Source organism: Cyphomyrmex costatus, unplaced genomic scaffold (assembly GCF_001594065.2).
Source record: "Cyphomyrmex costatus isolate MS0001 unplaced genomic scaffold, Ccosl1.0 scaffold29, whole genome shotgun sequence".
Classification (NCBI taxonomy): domain Eukaryota; kingdom Metazoa; phylum Arthropoda; class Insecta; order Hymenoptera; family Formicidae; genus Cyphomyrmex; species Cyphomyrmex costatus.
The window spans coordinates 641711-666007 of NW_017277017.1; the positions used below are offsets into that span (position 1 = coordinate 641711).

Consider the following 24297-nt stretch of genomic DNA (forward strand, 5'->3'; position numbering starts at 1 on the left):
GGGGGAAACGGAGCACACGGTACGGAGCAACCCCCATTGCCTCGCCAGTGGTTCAGTCAGCGTTTAGCACCGGCGTCGCTTCGCTTCGCTCCTCGCTCGGGATCACCTTCGGATACGTCCTCGTGCACATCGTCGCGTGCCCCCCAGTTTGTCTCGGGAGATCAATGAGCCCGCGATACATCGGCAGCCACATTCGGATCTCGTTCAAGTAAATCGCGTCCGTAAAGCCACTGTGACGGCAGAGGGCTGTCGCGAGAAAGAGCTGGTATATCGATAGTCAAACGTGATAGTCGAAGCTGCCACTTGTCGCTGCAGCCAGGGATAAAGAAAGCAAGAGGGAGAGAAAGAGAAAGAGAGAGAGAGAGAGAGAAAGAGAGCGAGAGAGAGAGAGAGAGAGAGAGAGTGAGAGAGGGGGGAGGGAGAAAGAGGAGAGGAAAAGAGTGAGAGAAAGGGAGAGTGCGTCGCGAGAAGTGTTAGAGTGTGGGCACGAAATTGAAAGAAGGTATCGAGGACCTGTACGGGTCCTTAACGTTCAGGACGGTGCATGTCTCGGACCCCGTTTTTCAGCTTTTCCTCCGGCAACGCTTCGTCTACGTTCCTGAAGTAAGTAGCAGAACATAAATATGAAGAAAACGCTGAAGTTTACGCTTTTTAATTGTATCATATTATATAGGATCATTTTGTTTCTGTAATCTGTTTTTGCGATTTTGTGTTGCAGTAACAAAAGTCTTGTAAAATTCAATCGGGCGTCCCATTGTTGTGGCAAAATCTCAAACCTTGTAAGTTACAAGGAAATAAATTCTGCCAATTATTAATTACACCAATAATTTTAGTTAACATTTATAAAAAATGACTTTAGAAGAAATATTTACGCATTAGTCGATACTTGTACGAAAGTAATTCATGAACTTTAATGATTATGTCTATACGCGGATTGTGTTTATGATCTTTTCTTGATTTCATCAAATAAATTTTTTCTAATCATTTTGAGATTACTTTTTAGAAAGGAAATATAAACAACTTCTTTCTCACACACACACACACACACACAGTAATATTTGGGAGATAATATTACTTATTATGTACTGTTACATTTAAAATGGAAAGAGTAATGAAAAGATATAGGCAATATAAAGAATGAATTCGTCAGTGCAAATATCCTGTATCATATCGCAATTAATCATAGTTATTAGTGACTGTGATTGAGCGTGCTCATAAAGTGTTAAAACGTTCCGCTTTAACGTTCTTTCGAATATCGTATATCTGTTCAGTGATATATTGGCGATGAGAAACGTCTTGAAGGAAAAGCCCTCAGTTCGTGATTTGATCTCCTATTTGCTCAATGTCCTGCCAGTCCGTCTGGCAATCCTTTCAAGTCTTCCCAAGCTTTCGACTCTTTATATGACGTCTTAACCTCGTTGCTTCAAAGAAGAAACTTTTTGGGCATCTTATTGTTGAAATTGCAAAATTCCAAACCTTGTAAGTTACAAGGAAATAGATTCTTCAAAAAGTATAGTATAATTATTAATTTCATTAATAATTTCACAGTTTATATTTATATATTTACAAAAAAATTATATATTTTAAAAAAGATACTTATCTTATCGTTATTATTTCGTGTTAAATAATTTCTTCTATTGTACATGAAAGTATTTAATTTTGATTTTATAGATTTATTATATAATATAATACCTTTTTCTCATATTTGACATATGATGAATTAGGTTACATTAATCTTTTCAGTGCCCTAGAACTTTGTCCATTTTTTATATAAATGTGTGAAATTAATAAATGACGTCGTTTTCTTTAAAAAAAGATGTATATTCACGATTTACGATGACATTAAGCTCTCTTGTATTTGTTTTTGCAATAAAATTTGAATACTTTTCTATTTAGAGAGTAGCTTTTATATATAATAGAATTAAAAAAAAAAATAGAATTAAAGAACGATAAAATTGCGTGCACAGCATGACGAATGCAATTTCTGTAGAAGGTAATAGGAAAGACTGTTAATTGGTACTTCTCTCTGTAAATATCAGCTTCAAAGCGCAGTGTGTTTTTTGAATTTTACATTTCACTACAAAACCGATTTAGCACAAAAAGAGAAAAAAATGCATCCACTTCGTGGTCGATCATAGATTTTCCGCTAAGCGGTTGAAAGATAATCCCTTAAAACTTTACGCACAGTATACATGCCTTCCGCAAATAGCGCAAAGTCCACACGTATGTCGCTACTGCGCGACATTTTTTCTCCTTCGAGAAAAACGCGCGGCTTTGAAAGAGTTAATAATTATGTGCTCGTGTGTAGCATGGACTTTATTGATTCGCGAGCCATAGGTCGTATCGTACGCCTCGTAATAAACCATTAGGACACGTGCTCCTATTTGAAAACGTAATATTTCAACATAGATTCGCAATATCGCAGGTACTGGACGAATCGTAAAGCTGAAGCTTATGTCCGTATTTTTCAATAATCGATACATATTAGGTCGGTTTGCGAACGAAATTTTATACGTACGCCAAAACAATCTTCCTATATAGGTACAATTCGTAATCATACGCTTTCTCCTACCTAGTTACGGAAGATACTGACTTGATTATTTTTTTAAGTAAAAAAACATCAGGACAAATGAAAGTTGTAATTATACACACTTTTTTTTATTAGTAATTATAATGTAATTGTATTACTAGTTTAAAATAAATTATAAAAGTGATTGATATCGCCGGACTCTCTTCTTTGAGTCATCCTCAGCGAAATATCGCGAATACCTGTGTCCTTATCACTGTAACTTTAGTTATATATTATATTTGCTGAGGATGGCTTGAAACGTCCAATTGTGTCAATCTCTTTTACAATTTATTATAAATTAATAATATAATCACATTATAATCATAAATGTGCGCACACTAATTACAATATTACCTATTATTTGTCTCTAAGTTCTTTTATTGGGCATTTTTGAGAGTTCTTTAATTATCTCTCTCTCTCTGTATTTATTTTTTATTAATTTCATTATAGAAATGTGGGACAATGCAATATCCCTTGTTTCATGAACTGAATCAAGTATGTTTATCATTATCATACATCGGCGAAAGAATTGTTTTACTCAATCATGACGAGATTGCATCCACGTCGAAACTTACGAAATGCTCTATTTGCTATAACTCATACGGTTGATAGTACGGCCTCCTATTCAACAGACGTGACGCCCAAGTTCACTAAAGCCTCGTAAACTCGGCCTGGACTTGGGCCAAATCGAAGTGCCATAGTACCGTCGTCGTACATATAACTATATGCGCCCGAAACAGCTGTTAACCCGACTTGTTGCACCGTCAACAGACGTAACCACGCTGCAACTGGTGAACTTTGCCACTTAAACACATAACAAAAAGTTTCTTTATGAATTTAATTATAATCTATAAATATTAAAACCACAATCTTCGGGTTTAAAGTCGAGATTTATTATATATTTATAGCTGCGATGAATTAATCGAATACTATTTTCAATACGTTATTATATTAAATATAAATGATACCGAACTAAATATATTATTTTTATTTAATTATAATCTGTAAACATTGAGACCACAATCTTTGCGTTTAAAGTCGATGGCTAAATTAATCAAATTCTCAATACGTTATTAATGTTATTATATTAGATCTGTAAAAAATCGAACTAAATATGTCATATTTTATAATTTTTATTACATTAATGTATTAATTAAAGTAAAGATGAAGTAATAAATATGTGAAGATATTTATAAAATGCGTGTTCGCGCGTTAATTACAACGATGTAGTATCGTTAGTATAATTTAATTACATGGCGATATTAAAACAATACTAAGATGATTTGAAGGTATAACTTTTTATTTTCGAATTAAATTACAAAAAATGTTTATTTATCGAAACCTTTCTTTATTTATACGAATTAATAAATTAAACTTTTATTCCGTATTATTGGAATTTATATTTTGTATTATTGTATTATATTAAAAATATACACTACGAAAATGACATCTTTATAACGCAACATAAACTTGCACGTTTTACTTATTTATAGCACGCAATCAAGAGTTTAAGTTATAAAAACACACAAAGGTGTAATAAAAGAAATTGAGATAATAAAAAAGAGTAATTTAGAATAAAGTTGAAATAGTTGGATATACTTTTATTCATTTTAACAGCATTTCATTAACTTAAGTTAATTCGAATTGTATAAAGTATTTAAAATTTTTATTTATAAAATCGTGTTAATGACGATGTCAAATACAAAAAATGTTTTGCACTAATTGTCATCTTCCTCTAAAGTGTAACTTCTACATATATATATAAAAATATTTCACGATATACTTTTTTGTATTTCACCAAATCTTTTTCGACGTTGATTGGAACGATTACTTTCGTTTCTGTTGAAATTGCGCACTTTTTACTATTCGCTAATATACAGCCAAAATGGCCAACGCGCACATGTTCTGGAAAAAAACTATAAACAAAATGATGTCTTTTCCTTTGTTGCACATTTCTCTGAGTCACCTTATATGAAAAATGTAATATTTTAAAAAGAAAAATTTAACATTTTTCTCTCTTTTTACTTCCTCTTTTCTATAGTTAAAATATATTTAAATACTGTCAACTGAAAAACAAAGACTAATGAATATCTCAGAAGCTGTTCGAAGAATTTATTTCTGAAACATTAGCTAATTGACGAGGCATATAATATCTATAAACGTAGATGCACGTTCACTTATTGATTTGCTTTCTTAAGCACGATATCGATTATTTTCTGTTAAAACACATTTGGCTAGAACAAAATATCCCAAGAAAGCACGGTTATTATTTTTGAAATCCGCTCGACTTCTCGACCCAATAACCGAATTTATCGCACTCGCGAGATAGAGGTCGTGGAGAAAACTCTAGCTATTTCAGGAAGTAGGCTACGCGCGAAGATAATCTGCAACGTTTGTAAATGCATTCACACGATTGCACGAGCATTGCGTGGTGCTTTGGTACGTTGCGATTACGCCATCGAGACACAATAGCAGCGAAGCGTTCGGTTTTAGTTTGGAGGAGAGACTCCCGACGAAGCAAAGGAAACTGTTTGCGAGGGGGAAAAAAAGACGCGAATTTCCAGTAGGCCGCGCCGTCAAATTTCTCGCGGTACGTCGAGCACCGCGTCTCTGTTGCAATGCGCTTTTGTGTGCATGCTTCCGTTGCATCGTTACGATCGTTACAATATACACGAATTTTCGGTTCAAATGACAATCACTCGGCCGCACGGTATCGTTATATCCCGTTACACGTGTCGCAAGAAATATCGCAGGGCTTAAATGTACGATACAACAAATAAAAAAAATATCTGTATGCATCATGTACCTTTATTTTTAATTTAACGCAGTTTATTTTTCATTGTATATTGGTTATCGAATTTGCGATCGATATTTCCTCGAGGAGAATTCCTGCGCTTCTTAATATATACAATATCAAATATCTTTGTACCTCGAATTAAAATTCTCAAGAAGTAGACTTGACTTGAGTTTAGATGGACAATGAAGTTTCGTTATTCAATTTCTCTTCGAAGACTTTAGTCTGTCAGGAAGGTCCTTTACTTTCAAGCACTTATAAAACTCGGTAGCTGTCGATGCCACGACATTTTCACAGAGAAAAAAAAGGATTGATTACAAATTACATTTGTCAGTCTGTCATGAAAATTAATCGAAAATTCTAGCACAGGTATTTTAGGAAATCAAAAAAAAAAATCGACATTTCACGAGAATCTGTGTACTGAGTGTTTGTGACTGACGTTGTACAATACAGGTGCGAAAAGTGGAATGCAAAACGAACACATTGATCCCGCATTGAATATCGCTGATTCAATAAGCGACGGTAATCACTCAACTTTTGTTGTTTTCAATTTGCCTAATATCAAGATAAAATTTGAAATTTCACACTAAGAGAAAAGTATTTGGTGACTTTGCATAGTAAAATAATTAGAAGCTCCATTTTTATAGTTATTACATTATAATGTTGGTAATAATAATTTTACAGTTATAGTGGAAACTAAAAAAATGTTACAAGAAATTTTGATATTCTAGCGATCAGTGTAAATTTCTAATAAAATTATTTTCAGATTTGTATTCAGCAAAATTTTAGATCTTTCAGCGTAATCGTTTCTTTTGTATATAAATGTAAATTATTATTACTAACATATTACAATAGTAATAATTATAATAATAAAGCTCTCTTGATTATCATTATTTTACGATGCAATTATAATCACAAACACTTCACAAATACAAATTTTTCGCTGTTTCATCTCAATATTACAAATAATTGAAAACAACAAAAGTCCAGCTGAGTGATTACAGTCGTTAATCGAATCACCGACATCTGATGCGGGATTACTGTGCTCTTTTTGCATTCCATCTATCACACACAACACGTACGAGTGGGATACAAAAGCGTATGAATAAACGCGCGAAGAGCGCTTGTCCGAAGTGCTGCGGGTGTAGTTGTTTACTCACGATTGTCGATCAATAGAGACAATCGTGCTCTTAATTACCCGGACGTGCCTAACTGTCGGTTAGAATCCGGCATCGAGCTTTTCGTCGATTAGTTCGCCGCATAAAAGCTCCCTCGCTAACTCGGGCGACGGGCTGAAAATAAACTTGCGTCGTCCCGACGTCGTTTCCTCGAAAATTGCGCTTCATTCCATGTTATATTATACCAGATATACTCAGTCTCCATGCAAAATCTCCCGCTTGCATAAGATAGTATAGTCGCGGTGGAAATTTGCGTTTAACGACGATCTATACGGGGTGTCCACGCCTTCCTTTCACCCACGATTTCCTTGATCTCTCTTTCTACGATCTAATGAAAATTTAATCAGACGCGTAATCGGATTCCAGTATCTTTCTCTACTTTAAATATCTAACGCAATTAACCTCCATGTAAAATTGGCTGAAGAATAACGGCTATGAGGGATATACTTATTCTTACCTCGCGAATGATCTAAATATGTAGATTTTAACTTGAGAACCGTTGACTTCTAAATATTTTTCCAAAGACAATATTTTGAACTTATTCGAATATTCCTGAAACATATGGGACATCCTGTATATATACCATCACGGTTGATGTCGACTGGCGCGTCTATCTTCTGTGCGACGCTCGCTCGTAAACTCGTGAATCGCTCTCAGCCTTCGCTGCTATCAGAGATTGTTACTTATACGTTCGGATGTGAGAAACAGCGATAGCCAACAATGCTTGCGACAACAGCGTGTAGTCGCGGCTCGAACTCGCAAATGAAATAACAGTCGGCAAGAGAGAGAGAGAGAGAGCCCAATCAGATTACGGCGCGAGCAAGCAAAAGCACTCAGTGGTAGAAACGCTAGTGAGTAGTTAGTCGTAAGTTAAGTAACGACGCGAGACGCAAGTGGCAAGAGTATTAGTAGAAAAGAGAGGTAAAACGAGAGAGAAAGATGGGCGGAATTACTTTTCTACTCGAAACGGACGAAATAGCGTATCCGTTCCATCTAATTACGATGGGCAATTTATTGGCGAATTGAGATCTCCAGAGATTCGTCTTTATTCAATTATCGCATGCATTAGACAGATCTATGACAGGATTTCATAAACCGTTGGCGATATCGTCGCTCATTGAATATACATGCGTGAGAAATAGTATGTACAATATACACGGTTTTATGCTAATATATTTAAACATTTAATTAGATACAGATTTAAAAACGATTTTGTTACATTATCAAAATAATTATGTAAGTCGCCTGATTGGTAGAATGACAACATTTTTAGTAGCGTTGTTCACCATGTTCTATATATGTATAATTATTTTGATATTTTAATATTATTTTCAGATTTGTATCCTGCTAAATTTTTTATGGATTCATTGTTTAGATATTTTAGTAAAATTGTTCTTTCTACGTATATAATAGAGAATATTTCAATATATAGTTTCCATTTGTAAACATATTACAAAGATTAACAATATCTGGCATATATTATTTTCAATATTAAATGCGTGAAAATTATTGAAAAATACATATGAGAATATCAACGTTTTCTATTTATAGACAAGGAAAGAACAATTTTACTGAAGTATTTGAAAATTTAGCCAGATACAGATTTGAATATAATGTTTCAAATATGTATTTCAGTAATATTGTTTTTCCACGTATAAAAGGAACTTTTTCGATACATGGTTTCCACTCGTAAACGTATCACAAAGGTTAACAATATATGGTTTACGTCATTTTGTACATTAAAAGTATGAAAAATACATACGGAAATATCTGCATTTTATATGTAAGAAAAGAACGAGTTTTTAACTATTACGAAGTATTTAAAAATCAGATTTGAAAATAATTTTTTTTGGAACAATTTAATAATTGTTAAAACGATTCGTTTATCAAATTGTTTGCTAGAATTGTCAAAACTTTTTACAACTTCATGTTTGAGCGTCTTACTTATTATAATTTATTTTGATAATCCAACAAAATCATTTTCAATTTGTATAGTTTAGTATTTGATAAAAAAATTTTTAGGTATTTCGGTAAAATTGTTTTTCCAGTGTATAAATTATTAATAATGGAAATTACATACCTATATAATATATGACGTAAAAGAACAAACGGAAAATACTGCTCTAAGTATACTTATGCCGAGTTCAAATTGGACGCAGTAAACGTCAAGTAGCGGAGCGGCAATCAATCAGCGAGGCGATATTTTTTACGCTATTGTAAATATCGCCTCGCTGATTGGTTGCTGCTCCGTTGCTTAACGCTTACTGCGTTCAGTCTGAACTAGGCTTTAGCAGTTTTTTTCAGATTTCAATCCGGCACATGAAATTTTCAGGGAACCGGCGCGCGGCGCTTTTCTCTAGGGGGAATGTCTTTTAACCGGCGGCTTTAACCATCTTGCCTCGCGGCTCGGGCGATATCTGAACGAACGATCTAGTGGCAAAGGGGTATCAGCCTGGGATTAAATGGGGCGTAGTAATCGTTTATGCCGTAATTATATACTTGCATAATTCTAGGTTCATATAATATCACTGCTCGCGCTGCAACGAGGATTATACGTAGGAGGCTACGCGTGCAGGGCTCGGAAGTTTTTAATCACTTGCGCCAAATCGAACGAATGAAATACGCGATGGCGATTAACGAGTAAATTAAATATCATGGTACGCTGTCATCAGCAGCGTACAGCTCTAATCGTTTATTAAATGAAATATACAGTAGCTAAGTGAAATATATCGTTAATAAATGTATATCGGTACATCATAAAATACGCGAATAACACAAGTAGGCCGACATAAACGATTTATAAATGCTGGGGAACAATTGAAAATGTAAATATGCGGACAGTAAAATTTCCGCGTATACGTTTGTCATTGTATATTACGGCGATAAACAAAACATCGTGTCGTATAATCGACCACTTCGAAATGGCGTAATAATGGCTGCACATTATCATAAGTTTCGTTAAACTTTCAACTCGCGTGAAAAATTACCTCTGGCGGAAGTTCGATCGGTTGCCTAGAAAATATTATGTCACTGAATCGTTAAACGGATGTTTAGCCAGCGTTGACGGCCGAATCCGCTTAGTGTGATTAAGCCACAGCAGCATTAAGAGGATAACGCTCCGCGATACACTCGGAACTCTGTTCGATACCGTCAAATGCATGTCCCGGTGAGGACCGGCAAGCAGCATTGTGATAATCCGATTGCCGATGTTGCTGGTACGGACACACTACCGATATATACCTTGTTGCTTGGTTGTATCAGAACCTGGTGGGTCGCTCGGCGTTAAGAGATCAATGTTTCTCAAACCCTCGCGTGCCGAGAGCTTTGTCGTAGCGCGCAATCGTAAAATCAATAGCATACGCATAGCATATAGACATTTGTTGCTCATTTTTCTTTCGTTGTGCACGTCGCGATATGAAACGATATAGTAAACATAAAATATACCAAGCTAATGAGTTTTGCAAATAGAATCTGTTATGTGAGATATTAGGATTTTATTGTGGAGAAAAGTGTTTGAACTTTTCAAATAAGCGAAGAAGGCTATATTTGATTAAAACGGATTTGGTGTCGAATAACATTTTTGTGTGCGGAATTTTAAGATTTCCAGTTTAAACAAATTACACGTTAAAATTATTTATTGACAAAAACAACCAAGACAACACAAAATCTAAAATTGAGATGGATGTTTCGAAAATATCTTTTAAACGCTTTTTAAAAAAATGTTTTTAAATCATTTTTCATATATGTGTTTAATTTGGACGTGCATGTTATTTGGAAAAACAAAGACCAAATGAAAAATCATCGCGCACTTTGCTTGAATTGGGAATTGTAAAATTTACATAAAGAGATTATTAGGTACCTGCAAAACTCGCTTTAGTCGAATATGACTTCCTTCGCTTATTTATGTTAAAAAAATATGCCGTTGGCATCGAAAATGACTTTGTTGGCATCGTAAATTATAATTAAATTATGATACTTGCAATTATTTGTTTGTGAAAACATAAAACCTTTTTTAACAATAATCAACATTAAACAGGGCGAAGTAAGAGTCAAATTACAATTAAAAATCTAAATTTCTCTGATAATTTATTCTAATCTATTGCGAAGAATATCACGTAATTTTTGGCGTTTCGTCCTTTTTTAATACGACCGTTAAATAGTGAAATTTGTAGTTAACTTCTAATTTAATCTTTTCTTTGAAAAGTTGTAATAGAAATCTGCACGCTTTTTACTTTTCGACAGAGGTTCTTTTTGGCCAAATTTCTAATGTCGTTGGTATGAGCTGGAATTAATGAGAATATACGAGCGATGCAATGATCAGATAAACTGCTTCGAATCTGTTATATCTTCGATCGAAGCAATTATTCCAAGGAATAGATAAGGGATAATGATACGAGCACTAACATCTGCATTTACATAGTCTCCGCAGTTCAATGTGGTTTCTAGTCTAGTACCATCAAAGGCTGCCTATTTCCATCTGCAGTATTCATATAGCCAGACCGTAAGCAGAACATTATTACTTCCCTGGAGAATCGCCACTATTTTCGACAGAGGTCAAGGAATTAAAATGAAAATTAACACGATCTAAAATTACTACTTCAACTTTTAGTTATATCGCGATATTCACGCACTAATATCATATTACGTTAATTCACGCTTTCACCAACAGTTTGCGCTTTGGCGAAATGTTGTGCTTATCTCTATTTATTAAGAAGAAAATGGCAAAAATTTGTGGTAATGAAAAGTAAATTCTAGTTTAACGGAAACTGGACTCTCTTTTTGAAAATTCGCACAGAAATAGTCAGAGAAAATATAAATCTCGGTTTCTTATATGTACTCGATCTAATTCTAGAAGAAAATAAAGATGTAGTAGATCTCTGAGATTAAAGTTAACCGACTTTGCTGAAACCGTTCATAAATCCTAAAAATAGTAACAGGGTCACGTTCGACTTTTATTTTGAGAGATATTTGCACGGCGAAAGGATACGCGAATGAAGGTACAGAAAACGTCGATATCACTGAGACGTATATACCGCGAGACAGATAACACTCTATCGGCACACTCGTACGGAAGTAAAACACGACTCTAGAAACGATTTGACGATCCATATATGCGAAACCTTTCTGGTATTTTGCTTTCCGCACGTTTATGATTAAAGTGCGACGAATAAAAAGTAACCCCATTTTCCTGGCGCAGAGCAGAAATAAACTATTATCGAGGTAACAATAGTCCTCGACACTGAAACAATTGCGGTCAGTAATTGCGATCTTGCTCGGGAATTTAAGAGTTGAGCGACGCGTTAATGACCGAAATACCGCAAATAGGAGTCTGGATGGTGCTCGAGATAAAGACAAAACGAAGTTCTATCGGTCGCACGATTTATATCGCTATTTGTTAAACGACAACGAAGTTGTCGATGTAGCGAAGTGATTCGTATAGTTACATGGGACATGGCAAAGATAAAACGCGGTTTATGTTCAGTTTCATTCAACTGAGTTACTACGTATTGAAGAGGCAGAGAGAGAGAGAGAGAGAGAGAAAAAAAAAAGAGAGACAGCGTAAAGAAAGCAATATGTGCGACGTATTTTAATGGAGTCTTTAATAATTGCGACTCACACCCTCACGCGGGCATCAGGTGTCCTATTTAAATATTTATAAAGCCTCACCTCTTGCGTATCGTCTCCAAACCGAGGTACACGAAGCGGCACAGTGACTTGTCCAGAGGTAAATTTGCCGAGCAACGACGACGACGAGCATCAAGCTTACTTCATGTATTTTTCAGCAAAACGCGTTCACAAAGATTCTAGTTTAATGATCCATTGCGAACACTGCGAGAACCCTTTTTACTTATATTAAATTTTAAAGGAAGTTTATTAATACTTGATGACATTGTAATAAGAAATTTTTATGCTTTTAATGACATTAATGAGTATTGAATATTATTTGCAAAAAATTATTTATATAAACAAGGATAATATTTTACAAATTTAGTGCACGGAAAGAACAGTTTTGTTAAAGTATTTAAAAATTTAACTGGATATAGATTTGAGAGAGAGACAAAATAACTTGGACTATCAAAATAATTAGTAAGGAAGTATATAATGAACAATGATATAAAAAGTTTTGATATTTTAACAATCATCTCGAGCCTACTACACTGAGAAAAAAATTGTTTATTTGACTAAATTCATTCAGTTTGTTTTTTTTTTTTTTTTCATTAGAGAATGTATGTACTTGAATAAAATATAATATACGTTTGACTTAAATAGATATAGTTTCCATTAAAAGAAATAAAGACGAATTAAATTAATTTAGTTAAATGAACAATTCTTTTTCAGTATAGGTAATCAGATTTAATAGTCTAATAAAAATTATTTTCAGATATAAGATAAGGTGATACGATTTCACGGTATATTTGATTTTTTACTGTTTAATACCTTTTAGCACCTTTCACACACAATGAGATTGTTACTAAACTTGAATCTTGAAAATTGAACTCAAATTTTATTTCGTTCAGAGTTGTACCATTTTCGAGATTGTATTACTTTATTCTATCTAGCAAAATTTTTAGATGCATTAGCAAAATTGTTCTTTCCGTGTAGCATTAAAATTTTAAACTTCAGTAAATATGAAGCCCTTTATTTAATTTTAGCCCTTTTGAAGAGAAATCTTAGTTAGAACGACACAAGTAGCTTTGCTATCATTCATGAAGTAACACCGTTTCTGTCTTTCCTAATAAGTCTTCTCTAACTATCGTGCGTTAAGCGGTATTCAGAACTTGCTTCGTTGCAATCATTAGTCCTCTATTCAACGCGACCGAGTTAGAAATGCACGGCGTTATGGTAAGGATATAACTTCTATTATTCTACCAGTTTCTGCGTTCAGATTGTGATGGCAAATATCTAAGTCGGAGAGCGAACTTTTCAAAGAATGCGAAGAAGAAGAATGTTATCGTTTATCCTGTGCGAAACTCATGCTTCTTCAGTGTGAATAAAACTCTCTCGACATTGACGTTCGAGGAACATTAGTATTCAAAAGAGATGTAAATTTTTATGTGATGGAAATGAATCCGACGTAATTTTTTTAATTAATGTATGAAGATTTGAAATAAACAATTTTAACTTTCAAAAAATAAACAAAATCTATTTCTTTTTAAGTAAAACACGCATCGATAAGAAGGCACAAAATAAATATTGCTTCCATTTCACTTTATTGAAAATGGCGCAGCTTTATAACGGTTTTTTTAAATTGCATCCACTGCACTTGACAATGTTGACCTCTTGGAGTTTCTTTTCAATGAAAGAGTTGATTACAGCATGGCGTTTATGGTCTTTCTCTCTCATTCTATGTTTCATTATTACACCATTATTTAAATAAAAAATAAAGCACGAGGTATATAGAAGCAGACAAATATTTTTTAATTAAGTAAATAAATTATACCGCAGACTTGCATGTGTTTTCCGTACGTGATGCAGCGAACGTGCAAGGATGCGCAAAGCGTTTCAAATTTATTTGAAAATATTCCTGAACGTATTTGAGGAACCTGAACCTTCCAATTCCCATGATACCTATATCCTGGAGCGCAAAGTTCTTCGCGTTTATTTAGTACTCCTTTAAGCTTTTTCGCCAATATGACAAGCATCCTCGTTAAACTTTGTAAAATATATGGTATAAAATATGTGAATATCGAGTACGTAACATTCAACGAGGACTTATCGAGGATTGCATAATTATGGAGATTGTATTGAAAAACATATAAATGCCGATAGCACCACGTTTTATGGTCACGTTTCATATTCTCTTAATCTCCGGAAAAATAAACTTTTCCATCCATTGTTGTTGCGAGCAACTTCCGGATGTTCTGACATCGGCATAGAAAGCAAGGGAAATTATTCAAGAGTGCTCGCACACTGAAATATGTCTGGAGCATTCGCCTCTCCTCTATATATTCTCTCTCTCACACTTTAATAAAAGTATTTTTACCAAAGTCTTCCGCCACGAATCAATTCAAGAAAATTCAATTGGGATCTGTGTTCCGTGTGTTCACGCTTGGATTTCGAATATCCTATTCTTCTTACACTTTGCGATTTCCTAGGAATACGATGTCGTCGCATGTCTGGACATGGTTGCTTTCTTTTTATCTATTGGAAAACTCAAGAAAATATTGGAAATATTGTTTGTTGAATTATGTACTCGATATATACATGCGAAGAATGTAATAATTTGTTAAATTCACAAGTATACTGTTTATCGACGAAATCGATGGATGTTTCGAAATTCGATGCAGTCTCACGAGAGATACATCCCATCAAAATTCTATACAAAATATAAATGACCTGTCCCAATTTGTACTGAAAATCTGAAACGCAAACAGTAGGTACTAAATTCTTCTGTATCTGACACTTTTTTTTTTTATATTACCATTAGAGTGTAGCTAAAAAAAATTTAGGATACCAGAAAGCAACAACTTTTATATGGCGATAAACACGAAATACTATAATTATTTTCGTGTCAGACTCTTATCTAATATCGACTAATTAAATGGAAGGATAGAAATTTCGACATATCTACAACATTGGAATACGTGTATCTCGAGAGTACAAAAGTGCTGCGGGATTAAGAGCTAATGTCACATTCATGGACCTGTAATTCCGCAGCTGGAGGCGTGCGGCCGACTTCTGTGCTGCGTGCAGAGGCTCTGCAGAAGCGGAAGTGCAACCGACGAGCCCACCGAGCATCGGATCAACGCTCGTGGACGACGAGGAGCGCAAGCGGAGCCTGAGCTGGTGGAGGGTCAGGGTCCCTCGGGTCCGGAGGATGGAATGCTCGCTATGCCCGTTAGCCCGAGTCCCGCGTCCACCTCGTCGCAGGAGGACGCCTGCAAACCGCCGCCGCGCAACTGCTATCGTCTCGTTATGCTCGGCAGTGCCCGGGTTGGAAAGACCGCCATTGTAGCACGGTAAACGCCCGAAATCAGCAAACCACGGTATTTAGTTTCGAAGCGAGTTTTTCTTTCTATTATCCGTCATCATTTATTGATCTTACATCTCATTCTCTATTATTACACAACATGTCTCGAATGATTCAGCAAAATTCTTACGTTAGCTTAAAGGTACGTCCAGATTATCGAGTCAAATTTTAAATCAATTTTGAACCGAGCTTCAAGTCGATCTTCAAACCGAATACATTAGAAACAATCTTTGAGCGTTCAATCTCACGAGCATTTTGCGATGTATTGCGGTTTTAATTATATGTTTTATACACGTGACGTTTACGAGGTTTGATTCGAAGCTCGTCTCTAGGTTCGATTTAGGGTTCAGCTCAAATGCAGTTTATTGAAGCTCAGCTTGAGAGAGAATCGGCTCAATAATCTAGACGCACTTTAGACCCGTATTAGACTATCAACTCTGATCGATCCGTCTGCTGATTCTGATTGTTGATTCGTATAGTATAGTAGATCCATTACAGGTCAATAGTCGGGTAGGCCTGAGTCAGTAGTTTGATAACAGCTCCAAGCGGATGCTGAAGTGACAAACTCCAAAGGAATCGTCTATCTTACCGATCGAATGCGATCTTACATATACAATTTTAATAATTTTAAGTATATAATAAAATTAAAAAGTATCTATTTATATTTGAATAATATATAAAAATGTTATAAAACCTTTTGAATTTATAATTTTAAAGCTTACAAAAAGAATATACAAAAAAGGAATAAAAGAAAGATATCTGAGTATACGTAAGATTAGAGATAGCTTTTCAAATCATACTTTCCATTTATTTCTCTTGTAAAAGCAAAAAAATCATAAATTCAAAGTTTTATATTCTTACATTCAAATGTGAATAACATATATGGTATATACAATTATTTTTAGTTTGATTATATACTTAGACTTAGAATCATTTATATTATATGAAGAATATATTATAGATAGTAATAGAAAAAAACTGTAATTCACAAACTTTTATCTTAAAAAAAGACTTTTAATTTTATATATAGAACAATGCAATAACTTGAAAACATATATTTTATGAAAATTACAACATTTACATATATAATATATTAAATTATAACACATATATATTTTTTTTTGTTAGAATTTATATATTAGTGTAAGAATTACGTTTTGAAGTTATATAATTTTTATGCTGTTTGTTTACTTGCTTATAAATTGTATTATTTGAATACTGAAAAATATTAACTGTTACTTCAATATAAAATATTTCAATGATGTAATCACATTATGTTAAGTTAATATTTTCGTGTTAAAAATTGAACACAAAAATTTTAATGAGGACGAATATTTGAAGATTTAATACAAATACAAAATGTTTTTTACGGTGTACATTTTTTATCATAATGTTTTTAAATTTTATCATTTTGTTAAACATTATATAATACTTATTTCTTCAATTTATTTCTATTTAATAATAGTTACATCTATATTTAATTACGCAAAAAATATCGATTTTATTTTCTATATTTTTTGCTTACTTATCTTTAACTTTTATTTTTGCTCAACGTTTTCCATTAGAATTTCGCCGATTTGGTACCTTCTGCCGTAGGTCCCTTTTTTTTTTAATATTCCGTGCGCTTTGTTCGATCTCCTAAATTCTGTTCGTCGTGCTCCCTTTCCCAGATCGATTACTAATAGTGCGAAACAATGTCATTCAATTAATCTTTGAACCGTACTGCCGGTCACTACATATCGCATTATTGTGTTTTCTATTGTTATGTAACCACTGCTACCATACGATACAGTATCGAAAAACTGACCACCACGTGTTCCTGAGAACAAAGCTTAATCCTTCCAAATTGGATCGATTTGTTAAAATTGCGACCTAATCATATTTCTTTTCTGATCGTCAAATAAAACCAGAAGGTTGCCGATATTCCGATATTACGCCTCGATTAATATAGCGGTTCTGTGAAATATCGAAAATTCGCGGTCGATTCGAAGTTATGTCGACTGTCCTAAATTGACCGCAATTACGCGACCCTGATATATGTTAAGCGAATTTTTTGTCCATATATGCATAGATAGTGATTGCTAACGAAGTCCATTTAAAAAATTGAGATAGATGCTTATCTCCGTCCACAAATGCGACTCTTTAAATACTCTCGGTGTTACGATTAATTCTGTGTTTACCAATTTCGTTCGTCGGGCTTGTATCTGATTCTAAAAATTTATTATATGATTAAATTGTAGAAATGCTTTTTAAGCTCGTTTTTTTAATTCTTGAAGTTATATTTAGAGAAAAAACACAGTGGTAGTAACTATAAAAATGATCACAACTATACTAGTTTTATAAATGCAGACTCTTACAAATATTTAATACTGATCAATTTAATATTGAAACAGATAATTAATTACTTATTTTAATTGAAAGTATTGTTGTTCAGTGCTTTTAATACTCCACATAAATAATTAATTACTGTCTTTTATGTAATAAATTGGCCAGTATTAAATTAGTATTAGTTTTCTGTAAGGGGAATTATATTATACGTGGGGCTGATTATTCCATTTTCGGTTAACTATGTGGTAATTTTCTAATGGATAAACAAAAGAGTAAAAAAGTAACAGCGTAAGAGAATAAGAAAGTTAGAGAGTGAACTAAAATTTATCGAAAGGTGGAATAACCTAGCCTAGTATCAGCTATTTTATAGTTATTACAACTATAAAATATGATTTATTTAAAATCATAGAAAGTGTAAAGCCTAATCGAGTCTTGAAAACTGGATGTTAATGTTTATTTTATTATGTGAATTTATATACTGCTATATATATGATTTATTTAACTATATAGTTGCTATCATTATGTTCTTTCTGAATGTATTATACTTAGAATCATTAATATATTCCATTAATTTACATCAAAAAATTATTAAAAATGGAATTGAAATGTAAAACTCGTAAGATAACTGGTGTAAAAGAAATTTATATAAAAAATACAAAAAGACTAAAATAATGAAGCGTTCGTGCGGATAAAATTGCTGCTCACACGTTTCAGATTTCTGTTCAATAAATTCGAGGAGAGTTATACGCCGACGATAGAAGATTTTCACAGGAAACTCTACAGGATCAGAGGCGAGGTTCATCAGCTTGATCTTCTGGATACAAGCGGAAACCATCCTTTTCCGGCAATGCGACGATTGTCTTTCCTGACGGGTAAGTCCATCGGCTTACCTCCCCGGAGAAATGCGCTGCTCCGCGTTTCAAGTAGACATCATATTCAAGATGCCGCAAAGTATTCGCGTATATATTTCCGCTGAGCATAAAAATTTAATTCTCGGCAATGACATCCCGCTTTTATCGCAGCAAAAATTACTACGAAAAGAATTAATGGATACTTGACTCCTGTATGAGCAGGTAAAAAATTGCACGTTAGCGAGTGACGTGTTACAAATGCATGGCGATGCATTTTATATGAGAATACGCCAGACCGTGGTAGATAGGTGCAAAAAAAGAGTCTTAAAGACCCAGATAGTTTTTTTGCTGTGAATATATATTTGTAAATCTTTAAGCGTTTAAGAGAACGTGATAGATATGAAACACGATGCTCACCTAAAGATTAACTTTGTACATTTATTTTAATATCTCTTTCGATGGTCGAGGAAACTTTCGTTCTTCGATATGGCGAAAGAATGTCTAAAACTGTACACCAATGGAGAAAATCGTACCGAACGTTTCTGTCGCCAGATTTGCGCTTCGCAAGTTTCACGACTTTCAGCGAAATCTCATATCCTCAACAACGATAGTTCACTACGTCCTGTACGCGGGAAAAGTTCAAGGGAAACTGCCCGGGGTGAGTGTCGACTGTTACCGGAATTTCAGCGATGCTTAGATACGAAATTGCACGAGTATCATGTGGTTTCACTTAATTTTGCAAAAGTCTAAGAGAGAATTACAAAAATTCAATTTTTGATACATTAAAAGTCCAAGATTGAAATCGAATCTACAAGGATACAGAAAAAAAGCAGCTGCTTTAAGTTTATCTCATATATTTATTCTTTTGTATGGTGTTACAAATATTTTATTAAATACCTAAAAATAATGAAATTAAATTACTTTAGATCTTGTTTACTACTTCTTACTTTTCTCATTTTGATAATATTGTACCTAATCTAAACTGATTGATAATGAGCTCTGCAATGTTACTTTGTCTAATTGTGACTGTCTTTATACGGCACGTGTAATCCCTTAAGTACGATTGATTGCATTTCACCTGTATATTAGAGTGACAGTACTTTAGCCAATCTCTGTCACAATATTCAACGTGTTAAATGGAAATGGGATGTTCAACGAGTCGAGAACCGAGGAACGAGAAACGAGATAATAATAAGTAGCCGACAATATTGAAGAACGTTGTGTTTGTAGGGGACCATATGAAGGAGAGTATGAACGTTCGCTCAATAACTAAATTTCATCTACTTTCCCTTTTCTTCGTCACCCGGTAGCCTTACCCCTACGGCACATGGGATCGTTTGTGCTTCGCTGATTTTGCACATATAGACCTCTCTTGTCCCTCGTCATGTCGCGTTACCACCTGTACCCGATAACCTGATATTGTACCATGCTGTCGAATGCGCGACAATTGCATCAGTATCGCGGTTGTCATGATGGAGGGCAAGCCCTCCCAACTGAAAATACATATTTACACTCGGACATATATATGCATTATGTATATATACATACACACACACACACAGACGTCACGTCGACCGGCGCAGAACATAATCTAAGTTATGATCTATGAATAATATGCAATTCCCAAAACGCACTATCTGGCAAGACCATTGTTAATTGCTATACAGTGCGGCACGCTCTGGAACGAAAAATCGATTCTGCATTTAAAATAAGTGTGTCAATAATTAAAATGCAATTATCTGGTTTATTTTTGATATTATTATATTGCTTATGATAATACATTGTATTCTTATAACACACACAATTACCATATATTCTGAAAATGTAGTAGAAATATTTTATGATCACAAAAGGTATTATATAACTTTATAATTGTACAAAAAATTGTTTAATAATAAATGGAAATTTACGCGATTCGAAAGTTTTAGTAGCAGCAGTTTGCTCCCGGGATCCAACCACTCCGATTCGCTGTTTTAAGCGGGGCTGCACAAATTGCATCGGACAGAACCGATACTCGCCTCTCAGTTATTGCACTACATGCGCCTGGAAACGGCGATGTATCGTCGTATGTTGCCAGTAAAGTTGACCTCACGTAGGAGTGCACGATAAAATTAGACACGTAAATCCGAAGAATTTTTAAATTGCCGTTCGTGTGTGTGGAAATCAAGAGAGCCACCGTCGATGGGAATTTCATCGCGGCGTGTTTAGTTTTGTATTCCGTTCGACGCTCGTGCCGTCGGAAATTCCGTGCATTTGACAAAACGAGTCACGACTTCACGTTTCCCGCTCGCATTTTTCTCGACACTCGCGCTCCACCGAGATCTCTTAATAATTCATAGATTGGCCGATTGCCGAAAACATTTTGCGAATAGTTATGCGCGCCTAACAATAGTTTGCGAACGATCGCGCTTTTTTTATGTGATCACGCACCAGTAAAAAACTGTTTTCTTGCATACTCAATTATTAATTTATAATTGTAGTTGCTTCATAATTTTTTGATATTTATAATATTTCCATAAATAACGTAATAAATAGAGAAAGCGCCAAATATAGTCAAGAGTCTTGATCAATGATATTTCTATGTAAATTTTATATAAATGCATTTTTAGCTTTACAACCTATACGTGCCCATTACTGCCTTGAAACGCAATTATAAACTGAAGCTGGAAATAATATTACAAATTAAATTGATTGTCAATTTATTAGTAATGCTAATAAGCATTTTAACATTAGAATCAAATTATCATTATTGTTCCCTTTTTTATTTGTTAGATTGTCTTTTTGTGTAAAAGACGGGATTCTCCAAAATTTTTTGACTTTCTAATAATGATCTTTATACTGATAAAATACCTATTTGATTTTTTATCACTTTCTTCATTTTCATAGTATAATTTATTTGAATCTTTTAATAAGTGAGAAATGCGTTGACACTTCTAGTGTTAAAATAATTCAAAAATAACTTATAATAACGTGTTGTGGAAAGATGTCTTTGATTTTCGCACACGCAATCACTTGTCTAGCTTAAGATCGGTTTATGCGTCGAGAACGTAAAAAAGGTTTCCGCGAGTCGCGAATCTATCGGAATATCTACGCTTGACTATACAGAGGAACGCGATATGACCCCAATTCAAAGACAATGAGCTTCAGAACGGGGTTCCGGCTGTTGCGAGAGGAGAGAATTCCTTTCGACACGACCAAAGACACGAACTTTGCGGCATAATGGCTGACATACATATATTTTCATCTCGTGGCGAGGACAATATCAGGCCTGCTTGGCGTGTTTCGCGAGAATAAGATGTTTCGCGACGTTCCACATGTAGTAGCCACAAGGCGACAAGATTTTCGAAATATATGGAGGTCTGATCTCTCCTAAAAAGTTTCCGGGTGATATTACGCTCACGAAATAAAACTAAACGGATTGTCTTCAAAATTTAGAAATTGTATTTATGAGGTAAATCAATTTGGTTACGTATAATAACAGGATTTTAGGACAAGCGACATCACAAAGGTATCTCGTGAAGTTTTAATTAAATTTTGCATGTTTGACAGTGTACCAGCATTTGCAATTTTGTGACTCCATTATGTAATAAATACAGATGTAGAAAAAGAGAAGTTGCAGAAGACACATGCAAGGCATACCCTTTCATATCATCAAATCGATAACAATTAAAGGGTATTTATCGCGTTTCACACAAAATTAATAAGAAGAATAAAATTAATGACATTATTAACGATATATAATATAATAATATAATAATTCTACATTATTAATTAATATAATTATAATTACTAAATTCATAATATTAATAATGTTAATGATGATAAATTTCTAGTGACAGAGTGGGAATTAATTGTTGAAGTCTTTTGAGACTCTATAAACATTATTGTATAGTTAATGACAACGTTATTATTATGTGCGACACTTAGCGGCATCTTTTAGCGAGAGGATATGCCATAATAAAACCAAGTAGAGCAGTTTGTTGGTAAAGCGACGTTATTACCAAGCTTATGTTCTGTACGCTCGACTCGTCGAGTTTCTCATTGGACGAGCTTTTTGTCCGTCCACAAGAACGGCCAGTTGATCCTACTAGCCTTTTTGTTCGAGGCGCGTTTTTGTCGGAAACAAGCAGTAACACCGTTCTCATAGACACGAGACCCGGAATCGTTACGCCACTTCCTATACCGTTGTCAAGGTGAATTTATAAATACATAGGCCGCGCCTCCGTGTGGAAATAAATCCGCCAGGATAAATATTCATAATCCATAATACACGCGTGTAGCGCATGTGACTCGCGTGACAGTTATAATTAGTCCATATGCAATGGCGTGTAGCGACTTCCGTCCGGTTCGAAATAATTGCAACCGATGTCGCATAACAGTGGTGAGGAAGAGGCGTGCGAGAGAGGGGTCGAAAATTCAAAATCGTGTTGGCACACGTGCCGCAGTAAAATCATTACGTAAATTCGAGAAAATGTACATTAATACATTTAATACGGTCGTGTATTAATTCATAACGTTAATCCTCCGGAGTTGACCATTAAAATCTGTTATATAGTGTTATCTGCTACATACTCTAACACTGGGTCTGTAAGCCTATTAAATATATTGATTAAAAGTTGAAAATTACTAATTAAATTTAAGTAACCAAAATAATATATCTTGTATAAAAATATAATCAATTTTGCAAACGTAACATAAAAAAATTAAATTGTTTTACATTTTTATATAAAGGAATAAAATTCTTACAATAATACATGAAAAGAACAGTTTTGCTGAAGCATTTAAAAATTTAGATATACAAATCTGAAAATAATTTTGTTAGATTAATGTCAAAGTAATTAACGTGAAGCGACTTGATAATTATCTATAGTTACAAAATTTTTAACTTCTGTCAGTCAGTGTACGAGCGTCTTAAATAACAATTTTGATGGTATAAATAAAAATATATAGATCGATAATAAAATTTTAGATTCTTCAGTGAAACTGTTTTTTCTGTATAAATACAGGAATTAAGAATCCACAGTAAATTCAAATAGAATAATATATTTTTTATTTAAAATATTACTTCACAGAGAAAGCTGAATTATTTTTATTCATCAAATTCTTTGTTATCTAAACAACCACTGCATAATAGATTCAATAAACTCTCCGGAATGCTAATATTCAGCGTTTTGAGGATAAATACTCGCCGTGCGATCGAACACACGACGACCGACACACTAGTTTCGTCACGATAACCAATTTCGCAGGGGACCTCTTCGTCGTGGTGTTCAGCATGGACTGTCGGGAGTCCTTCGAAGAAGCCATCAGGCTGAGAGAAGCGATTCTCGAGACTAAAGTGAGCGCGACCCAAAGTGCCACGAAGAGCAGAAGGGCTCACTATAGTTTGAAGGTCCCTATGGTCATCGTGGGGAACAAATGTGATAAAGATGTAAAGTACGTTTTTTGTTTTCCGAAAATATTTGGTCTTCTAAAATAACTTAATCACTTCATCGTTGCGTCTTTGAAGTTGGGTTGTTCCATCTTTCGATAATTTCAGCTTACTTGCTCTCTCTCTCTCTCTCTCTCTCTCTCTCTCTCTCTCTCTCTCTCTCTCTCTTTTTTCT

At 34.3% G+C, this 24297-nt stretch overlaps 1 protein-coding gene across 1 annotated transcript in view; it reads left to right on the forward strand.

Annotated features, from left to right (window-relative positions):
* The first annotated feature begins 494 nt into the window (after positions 1-494).
* LOC108775235 (GTP-binding protein Rhes) overlaps positions 495-24297 on the forward strand; it is a 24769-nt gene continuing 966 nt past the window's right edge. Inside the window, exons 1-4 of the mRNA XM_018541541.1 lie at positions 495-603; positions 15200-15501; positions 18555-18712; positions 23941-24127. Of these exons, the coding sequence (XP_018397043.1) occupies positions 15365-15501; positions 18555-18712; positions 23941-24127 (482 nt within the window). The 5' untranslated portion in view covers positions 495-603; positions 15200-15364. The remainder of the gene's footprint in view (positions 604-15199; positions 15502-18554; positions 18713-23940; positions 24128-24297) is intronic.